This window comes from Xiphophorus maculatus, chromosome 6, assembly GCF_002775205.1.
Source record: "Xiphophorus maculatus strain JP 163 A chromosome 6, X_maculatus-5.0-male, whole genome shotgun sequence".
NCBI lineage: Eukaryota > Metazoa > Chordata > Actinopteri > Cyprinodontiformes > Poeciliidae > Xiphophorus > Xiphophorus maculatus.
In genome coordinates, this window is record NC_036448.1 from 15,775,105 (window position 1) to 15,785,851 (window position 10,747).

General features: G+C 35.4%; 1 protein-coding gene across 1 annotated transcript; it reads right to left on the reverse strand.

The window, feature by feature from the left end:
* Nucleotides 1-1,518: 1,518 nt before the first annotated feature.
* Nucleotides 1,519-5,886, reverse strand: aqp4 (aquaporin 4). Its single transcript, XM_005796027.3, has 5 exons — nucleotides 5,737-5,886; nucleotides 4,950-5,367; nucleotides 4,710-4,874; nucleotides 3,951-4,031; nucleotides 1,519-2,289 (listed from the first exon to the last, which is right to left on the reverse strand). Exons 1-5 carry the CDS (start codon nucleotides 5,796-5,798, stop codon nucleotides 2,035-2,037), a joined length of 981 nt encoding a protein of 326 aa, XP_005796084.2. The 5' UTR covers nucleotides 5,799-5,886; the 3' UTR covers nucleotides 1,519-2,034.
* Nucleotides 5,887-10,747: the final 4,861 nt, after the last annotated feature.

A 10,747-nucleotide genomic window follows, 5' to 3' on the forward strand; every position in this document is an offset into this window, starting at 1 on the left:
TTTTGATTTAACATCAAAATTAGACTGCTATTCACGGCTGGCGAATGTAATATAGCTGCACCATGTAGACAGCTTGCCTCCATGAGAGAAGAATTCAAGAGCACCTCCACTTTTAGCAAAAGAAATTAAGTGCAGACATATAACAGATCACCCCTATTTCCCATCACAGAGTAGTATCATTTCCTTGGCCCTCTTTTGATAGAATGAGATAAAATGGAACTATTCTCAGCAGGGCAACTCCGAGGAGCCCACAAAGTGGACATTTATCTGACAATAGGGACGGATAATCAAGGGATGAAGGGTTCAATCCATCACTAGGCTGGAAAGCTTTTTTTTTCCATGTGCCTAGTACCTTCTGTGAGGGAATATATAGTGGCTATATAGTGATACTTTTGTGCAAAAACACTTGTTCAAAAAGTGGAGAAGTTTGTGCTTAATAATTCTTTGCTGTAGAAAATGTTAATTTATCAATTTATTTGACAGGGAAAATGCACATAAATTAATATTTCTAAATGTTAAATTGCCAGAAATAGCCAAATGGCTATTATTCATCTGTGGAAATTAACATAATTTCTAATGTTATGAGTTATATTTACCAAAAGCGTCGTTTGAACAAAGAAACTAACCAAATGCAAATTTCCTTACATTTTGTGTTAAGTATATCTCTCCTATATGTATTGAATGGTCCAATAAAGGGAAAAAAATTATTATAAAAGAATCCTTGATAATTCCAGAATTAATTTTTTATTAGAACTTAATAACATCTTACATTTTCAAATTGCAAAACAACTGAGAAAAAAAGCAATCAACCAAACACACCTTTATAAATTAAACATGTAGGTGATATAACAGCTTATGTGTGCAGTGGCAGATTTCATAATAATAACTCATAGTGACATGAGTTACCACCAAGAGCAACAATTTATCATGGGCCAGTATGAGCAATAACAATAATAAGAAGTTATCTACAAGTTCCTTGCATTATAAGATTTATATTTCTTATTTGCATGTCTAGGAAAAGAGGAGTGGACACATTGCTTTTCTTTAAAAAGTGCATGCAAGAAAATATTGCAAACTATCTGTTGAATGTTATTTACTGTTATTCACAGTTTTCTTTTTGAATGAGCCTGAGCTGCATTTCATCATCCTGACAACTGGTCTGAGCAGACCTAAATTGGATAGTTTGACACTTGACAGAGATTTTTAAAAACACTATTTAATTTATGATGTTATCAATCGATTTTTTTTTTATAAAGTTCAAAATATCCATCAAACAGATGAAGTTACTGTTTTTTCTATTCTTGAAGTGTGGTGTTTTATATATATGTACTTGCCCATTCATGCTAGAATTGCCTCTGCAAGACAAGTCATACAAGATGCTACAAAAAATACATTCAATCTACAAAGAAAATAACAAAAATTGCAATGAAAAGAAATCAGAAAACAGTCGTACAGTAGCAGACAGTGAAGTAGAGATGAACTTGCAGAAAGAATAACAAGCTGTTTCCCTGACTAATGTACTGAAAATGGAGAGCTCTGTAATACAGCTCTGCCCATGTAGCTTGTCAGAGCTGTCTTACATTGCATCTCATCCGTAATGTGCTTAATGATCACAAGGACAATCCTGCCTTTTATTATACATTCAGAAGGCAGAACAAATGTGACACTAATCCAAAAATAACAAGGCTGCTTATTCTTCCTCACTCCTCCAATACATGGGATGACCCCACATAATTGGCTGACCCCCTGGACACATATTTTCCTACCACAATGCATTGCTGGCTGTCATTTTAGCAGGGTGCATTGTGTGCAGAAACAATAATTCAGAAGGTTTCTGGGGAGGAGTATTGAATCGACTGCAGATATTTGGAAGATTTAGCTGTAATGCATTAACTTTATGACAGTGAAGGTAATACAACCTTGTGAGTCTGACAGAATTAAATTCTGCAGGGCGACATGCTTGAGATTGATACCGCAAAGTTTGATTGCCATTCTTCTTTACAAATTTGTCTCCATGTCTAGTGCACGTGATAGTCATACAGAAGACAGTACTTCTCCGGACGACTCCTGGAAAGAATCTTTCTTTTCCACTTTCTCTGTCTGATTGATGTTATGGACGGAGCCTGGTTTTATGATGGTCTCCTCACTTTCCACCACTTTGTACTTCCCGGTTGAATCTTTTTTAAAGACTTGCTTCAGCCTCTTCTTCACTTCAGGGTCGGGGCAGTAAAGGTATTCATACAAAGCTGCAGCCAAGATTCCTCCTAGAATGGGACCCAGCCAGTACACCTTCAATAATAAGTGAGAGGAAACACCCTTGTTAGCAAGCTGGTTAATGAGTGACTGTTTAAATATTTATTGTCTGCAGTATCTTGCATGTGCCGAACATAATCAGTTCTATTTCATATGATTTGAGTTACACTGTGACATATGGTGCAGGAAAGATTTTATAGCACTCGAGTGATTATGTGATTACGAAGGAAACATTATATAAGGATGCCATAGTTTTTAAAAAGAATAAACTTGGAGGCTGAATTCTATAGTATGATATTGGCGCGATATTAAACATCATTACATCTAATGTTTGTTTTCTAGCTCTGATTCAAAATAAACCAAACAGTTCGGAACAAATTGCTTAGTTAAGGTTGAGGGAAATAAAATTTTTAAGTCACAAGGAGAACATCTAATAAACAAGAGGGCCTTCCCCTTTAATGGGTGCTAAAGTGGGGCCCACCAATAGAATCAATCAATCTATCTAAATCAATAAAATAAATGTATTTATGGGTGCTGATGTTACAGTTGCTGATGTTAACAGAACTTGGTATTTTAAGTTTTATTAAAAAAAATATTTAACAAAAATCTTCCTTTTATTTTTTTATCTACCTAATAATCTGTTGGTTCTAATTTTAATGTACCTGCATACAAATATGGTAACTCTCTAAATATGTGACCATGGATGGACTGAGCTCAGGACCAGAAGTGAATGAGTTTTAGAGATAAAAAATAGGGAAAACGATGAAGGATAAAAAAGTCATACTAATAGAAATAAATATTAATATTAAGCATATTAGTCGACCAAACTAATGGGGAGCCAGAAGTCATGACCTATAGACCTACAACCCCCCTTGGTTGTGCTACTACTACTTCTTCAACTGAACCATTTCAGTGACTAAACAACAGGGCTATTTTGACAGAACCTTCTGATCTTCACTGTGAAACCAACATATAAAGCCTAATAGGAATTAATTACTCTGGGTTAAAAAAACAAAAGAAAAACTAAGTGAACAAAAATCGTTTTGTACCAATTTTCTTCCGTAACTTTTTTTTGTCATTCGTTAGATTATTTTGTGCTTTCGATGTCTGTGAGAGAATGAATTAAAGAGCAATGAGAGTGTTTAAAAAGTGCATAATATGTTGCAGTTTAGTTTTGCAAGTCATATACTTTGAACATTCAGATAACTCTACCATGGGTTTTAACTACATCTTACACTCTTTTAAATGTTATGCCATTCATATTTGAACCTGCTACATAGAGCTTCCATATTTAACCCACCCAACTTAATAGAAATGTACTTTTTTTTCTAATTTTTTTCCTTCATCATTTACTGTATATAATGTTTTCACAGATAAAAATTGTTGCCTATATTTTATGATTTCTCTAAGCAGAGACTCATGGATTGACTTTCAACTGGCACCAGATGAAGAAAACCCTTAAGCTTTCTTATATTGCAAATAGAAAATTGCATCAACATTTTTGTTTATGTAGACATCTTGAAAATCTCTTCATGCATGTTTACTGCCCCCTGCTGTTTTTCATTATTTTGTTTTTCCAAACCTCTGTTAGGAGGTGAGTGTGGAGAGAGCTTGTTGAGCATAATTTGACAACTGTTACAATGGATATATTTGCTTACAAAAATCTTACATCATTTTATTCAACAGTTGCCTCTTACCCAGTGGTTCTCAAAGTTAAGTGTGATCATTGCCGGCCCAAAGGAACGAGCTGGATTCATGCTGGCCCCTGTGTAAGGAATCTAAAAGACACATATAATCATTGATTTTATCTAAAGAATTAAATATTATAAAATTAAATGCAAACTCATACTGAACCAAAATGATAGCTTATAGATCTGTGAACTCAACATTTGCTAAACAAGCAAAGCTGGTGTTACGAGTAGCATTTTTTTCACTGCACATTCATTTGCTCTGCTGGGTTCAGGAAGCCTCTGGAGATTGGTTGCCATGCAATGGCTGCCTCCAGGAAAGATCTACACACATGGATGTGAGTTTCAGAGTACACTAACACAGGCTGACAAATTACACCCTGAGAACACCTGTTTTCATTCAACTAAGGAACAGTCAGCCTTTCTTCTGAGTCAATTCTTGCCCCAATTATTGACATGTGTATCCATTTGTACCTTTAAAACAGTTTGTTGGTATTAAAACTAGATTGTGGAAAGTTCCAGAAACTGTTCATCTGAACCTTATTACACCTGTCTGACGCTGTTTTATTGTATCACTACTGTGATTTTTGTGTTGAGCTAAACTATAGAGAAAGTTCCATCCATCCATCCATTTTCTGTTCACCCTTTGTCCCTAATGGGGTCGGGAGGGTTGCTGGTGTCTATCTCCAGCTACGTTCCGGGCGAGAGGCGGGGTACACCCTGGACAGGTCGCCAGCCTGTCGCAGGGCTATAGAGAAAGTTACTTACTGCAAATAAGTGTCCTATAGCTACTGCAAATCCAATGGTTAGGCTTGCTGAACCACTTAGGTCTGTGCGTTTCGGATCACAAGTGGCAAAGATAGTGAAGACCAGCTCAAATGTGATGAGAAGCTCCACCAGAAGCGCATGTCCTAATGAGACCTTGGAGCTCACCTTGAAAACACAATATTCTGTTTAAAATGATGGGTAACAAAACACACTGAACAATAGAGGTGCTTTAGTTGTTACCATTGTCACACCGAGATATCCTCGAACATCTGCAGGTGTGACTGCATAGAGAATCCCAGCTCCGGTGATGGCTCCCAGGCACTGAGCCACCACATAGAACACACCTTTTGCCAGGCTCAGTTTTCTAGATACAACCATTGCTGCAGTGACAGCTGGGTTTATGTGGCCGCCACTGATGTGGCCAAAACATTGAACCATGGTGGCAATGCTGAGGCCAAAGCAAAGGGAGATTAGCACCAAGTCATTCGGGGGGGGATTCTCCTCCCCGGCATGCCAGTTGATAGTGGAACCCAGGCTAAGGAGCACAAAGACAACGCTTGCCAGGTATTCTCCTGACACAGCCCTCCAGAAGCTTTTGGTCCAGATCCCTTTAAAAGCCACCATTATGCTCTGACGGTTAGAGCAGGACAGAAACCTCCTGGCGAAAACAACAATGAGAAAAATGATTATCCTACTTGTATATTCCTGATGGCTGCATGTGGCTGGGAATCTACTGAGCCCTATCAGAACAGCTGCCTCTAGGCAAAACATAACTCCACCAGAAATTTAAGACACCCACTTTCTGTTACAGAATGTCTCTCTTTAAGCATTGTGTAGAGAGACTAGTATAATAACACATTAAAATGTAATCAATATATCAAACTATAGATTCTAATTGCTAAATAAAATTAAAAAATGCCATGTTAGTGTACATGAAGGAAAATCTTAAAATGAAATTTAAAGATAAATACATATTACTTCCAACAAATATAATTTAATTTAACAGTCAATGAATGCTAAAGCTTACCAGATGCAATGATGTGTTCTGTCTCTTTCTGTCCCTGTTGTCTGTGATGCGATTTCATTCATATGTCCTGGTGATTTGTCAAATTACAAGAGACACCAATTCCTTGATTACATCTGTACTTTTGAAGTCCTAATGCTTGTGGCATACAGGGTTTCCAGAAGGCCAGCAGGTTGTTTGAGTGCAGAAGTGCAGCTAGGAACGACACATTGTGCCCTGGGACAGCAACCAGCAGCTTTATTGGGCGGATACCAAATCATCCCCTCAGAGGAATTAAACAGCCTGCTCCTGAGGGGGGTGGAGTTAAAGGGGATGCTTTTCATCTAAGGGTGTCAGCACAGTTAGGCAGTCAGCTTGAACGCTATAACAGGAGCTTTGCATGATGGCAGAAATGAGATTTTTACTTAAACTGTGCAGATCTAAAAACTTAAAAGACATTTTGTTTCTCCAAAAGCAATTTCAGAATGTCACTATGCAAGAGGAAAATATAAACAAACCTCAGGCAAAGAAAATCAAAAGAATTATCTAATATGAATATCTAATTTAGACTAGTGTGGATTTTTAAAACAAATTTCTGAAAATAGAGCATTTACAATAACATCTTAGAAAACCAGGAAGACACAGCCATCTATGGAATGTGACATAGCATGTATAACAACACCTTCTTGATGTTTGTCACTTTATATTTTGTTTTGTTAAATGGATGTTGTGCTGCCTCTTGGCAACAAATAAAATCAAAGGTTATAGTAATAACTTTTGTTACAAGGATCATCTTTGAAAAAAGATAGATGATCCTCAAAAAGAAGTTGAGACTAAGTGAACTGTACCCCCAAAAATCCAGTTATATTGCAAGGTAAAGTTGCTATGTATAAAAAATTTCATAATTCTACCTTTAAATTGGTACATTTTTCTATCAAAACTCTTGAAAGAGAGACCCCTTTTAGAAACAAAGATATACATTTTGTTCTGTTCTTCTTTTACCACATGAAGAGATGCACTTCACATTTCTTTAGTTTGTCTTCTTAATCAATATGGAAAAAGGATAAAAAAGTTTCTTTGAGTTTTGTCAAAAGTCACCTCAACAGTAAAACAAGACAAGTTTTAGTTGTGGAACACATATAGGCTTCGGGGATTAACCTAAACAAAAACCTTTTTAACAGTCTGGTGGTGTAAAGAAGGTTTGGATGGGAGGTTTTATTGATGCATGACAAGCCTGTAGAATAAAACATTACTCTATTGCAGGTCAAAAGGGAAGGAAGAGACAAATGCTTCAAGGACAGAAGTCCCAAACCTTTCCTCAATGTTTTTCTAACTCATTAATATGATAGCTCTTTAGAGAGAAAGATGACAAAACCAAGATGTTCAACAACACAACATAAAATTAAACAATAGCAACTTTTTTTCTCTCAAATCTGTCTGTACTACAAAGGTGGACTCAAAAATGGCCCATGACAGAATATCTGTTACTGATTATTAAGAATCAGTAAAACATTAATGTCTTAATTCACCAAGACCATTAGCAACATATAAATACATACAAATAATTACCACAAGAAAAAAAATATTTAAAGTACAAAATCTTATCTAGATATGTTCATTCATATCCAGGTTTCAATTGCATTTAAAGATAAGTAAATTAATTGAAATGTCAGTGATGTTAAACAATGACCTGCAGTGCAAGCACTCAACAAACAGACACACTAGGATATTTCTTTGTGGTCAAACATTTCCTTAACATATTAGTGACCTTACTCTGGAAGGACAGTGATTTGGGTTTTAATGTGTCAATATACTGTATGTAATATGTTAATATTTGCCTAAGAATTGCCTCACACAAGCTCTATGTAGAACTTCAGTTTCCTCTAAATTTCAGAGGAAACTGAAGTTAACATTGAGAAGATGTGGAAGATTAACCTGACACAGCCAGCAACAATTCTGGTCACTCTGGTACTTTCTGTGTAATTTCATGACAAGGACTTCAAACTTTTGAAATGAAATTAAATATTTTTTAATTTTGCAAATATAAATCAAATATTTATAACTGTTTGGAGCTTGATCCTGAAAGGTTGTCTAAATTTTGTTGATGAATGCTCTATTAGAAAAACTATCAGTGATCTCATCACAGTTCACACACAGTGCTATTAACTCGCCTGGAAGTTATTTTAGTAGTGGTATACTGAATGGATTCTTCAATGCTAAATGATGACTTTCTGAACACTACCTGTTAAAACAGTTCATTATTCCAGCTTTACAGTGGCCTTGCAACCCATTTACAATATGTAAATAATTTTAATTCTTAGTTGAATGCTGAAAGAAAAGAAAATTACTTTTAGATTAGATTTTTCTATTAAAAGCTTTATGTAATAAAACCTAAGCTAATGCAGTTAATTGCAGTTTATTGGTTCAAATAATTTTAAATATTTTTATTCCCTTAAAGCATTATTGCCACTCCAAGCTTAATTGGGAACGATTACTGGCTTTATATCACTTAATCTATCTCTATAAAAGCACACAGATTCTATTTTATTTTAATTGGGTTGAATACTCACCACAGTAGTATCTGTGACTGAAAATCCTGAAATCTATTGACTCACTTTCAGGTAGAAAGGGAATTTAATAGCTAAGAAGAGGAGCATATAGTTTTACATAAACTAAGGAGTACAAATCATTTCTGTGTTAATGTTTCAAGCAATAAACCATTTTTTATTCTGGATTTATTCCCTGAGCGTTTTTAGCTTGTCCTTTCGCAAACAAGACCATCAAACTGATTTAAATCCTGGGAGATTTATTATTTGAAATGCTTAAATAAATCAAAGCCAAAATTCACCAAATTAATGCATGCATACAATTTTATTTACAAAAGTAAATATGGCCACTAGGCTTGCTCATTATGCATCAAAATGTAAATCTGCACAGCATATCCATTTAATTATTGATGACTTACATAAATCGTTTAACTGCGTTTCAGTATCATGAGATATTCCTGGTTTCTACTGGAATAGTTCCTCCAGGCATCGTACACATCACAGGAGCTCCTCTTGTACTAATTAAAATTGTGCCTAAATTCTTAAGATTTTTGTGTCTAAATTGCAGCTGAATCACTTTATTGTTGTTGATGCAGTATCTGCTCTCTTTTACAAGAGACATGGCTATAGATTTTGCTTTTTTTTTCAAATAAAACAGTTTAATGTAAATTTAAAACTACTGCTCACAGTTTCAGATGTGCAACATCACGTGGTCAGAATCATTAAACCAAGACATAACATTATATAATGTTAGATTGTGTCATCTTTGTAGTATGTTACCTTTGATAATCAGGTCTTCTAAACATCCCTTTATCCAGTTTCTCATTAAAAAGACAATCCTAAGAATGGTTGTAAATGGCACCATGGTGGAGCATTGTTATAATTTGCTGAAGGGGGAGTATTGGAAAGAATAGCCCAATTTCAAGGCATCAAATTTGAAGTCAAATTTCATTGAAGATATTTTTGATATATACTATGTCTTTATAACCAAAGGTAACAGTTACTTGACTGTACTATAAAATGGCACTATGTCCCTGGAAAATACATAATATCCACCTTTTATAGTACAGGTCAATATCATTTTTAATCACCTTCAGGGATATACTGTATGGTCACTAATTCCAATCAGGTTTCTGCAGCAATGAAACATCAATTTTAAATGGTTTTAAATAGTTTTTAAATAGTTTTACAAATCTCCTTTTAACTGTTGACAGCTTTAGACCGTTCATCCGTCTCCAACATGGTAGATCATGATACTGTTTCTACAACATGTAGGGACAAACAATGCTAAGCTTAGAAAGCTTAGCATTGTTTGGTTCGGCTCATTCCTTTCTAAATGTAAATTATTGTTTTTATTTAAAGCAATATGAAAGAATTGTTGAATTCATAACAATTAATGCAATTGTGTGTGTGTGTGTGTGTGTGTGTGCGTGTGTGTGTGTGTGTGTGTGTATGTGTCTGCGTGTGTGGGTGGGTGTGTGTGTGTGTGTGATAGTTTTTTGCTTTAAAATTGCCAGCAAAAATTTCACCCACAAAAATTCACCTTCAAATATTTGCCTGCAAATGTGCTGACTGTTTGATGTATGGAGGACCTATCCTGATAATCCAAGTCAAACCAATTATCTAAACCAAATCAAGCAGCTTATAGCAATTCAAATTACACTCCTTCGATCAAGGGACACCAGTGCGCTGGGCTGGGCCACAGTTAGGTCCCTGACCTGGTGATCAAAGTGACATAATTTTATTGGCTAAAAGCTCTACTGCTGATTGATTTGGCTTAGGTCACCCCAGGATCGCCACATTCGCAGGTAAATTTTTGGCACGCAAAGTCTTACAGGGGAACGTTTGCAGATGAATTTAAAGTAAAAAAAACAAAAAATCACATACATAATTTCACAGGATAAAAATGGAGTATTATTGATCTAATGTCTTACAAATGTGTGGTTCTAATTAGACTATATGACTTCCATACTCTTTGTGTGCACTCCAAAAACAAGAATATTAGTTTAACTGGATGTCTCTAAATTGCCTGAGTATGCATGACTATGTGCCTCTTGCCCCCTTTCCACTGGCTCTACTTCAGCAGCTTGAACTGGTGCGGTTTAATTCACTAGAACCACGCTAAATCTGTTTCAGTGAAATCAAAGTCCAGTTAAAAGTACATTTTTCAGTCCCAATAAAAATAAACCAGTTTTTGTCTCTTTTATTAAGTCCTCTCCTCTAGATAGTTTTTCTGACAGTCTTGTTCCTCTGGATCTCTTCTTAACTGTCAATTTGGGATTTAATATTTTTACTCCTTTCAAATAGATAAGCTAATATAATAAGTGCAGCCGTGAAATAATGCTTTTTACTATATAAGAACAATTGCCAAAGATAATCCTTTCCCTGTGTTATATACTCAGAAAAAAGTTATCCATGTTATCAATGGTCTTTAAGTGGTCTGTGTCTAGCCTATTTATATTTATATTTTATTTTATAAGCTAAAAACA

Bases quoted from the DNA above. Each gene is read 5' to 3' on its own strand.
- aqp4 (XM_005796027.3), bottom strand. From the start codon at position 5,798: ATGAATGAAATCGCATCACAGACAACAGGGACAGAAAGAGACAGAACA. The intron at 4,032-4,709 runs GTAAGTAACTTT...TGTGTCTTTTAG, and splicing joins CTATAGGACACTTATTTGCA to ATTCCTTACACAGGGGCCAG. The intron at 2,290-3,950 runs GTAAGAGGCAAC...TTATTATTGAAG, and splicing joins TTAACTTTGAGAACCACTGG to GTGTACTGGCTGGGTCCCAT.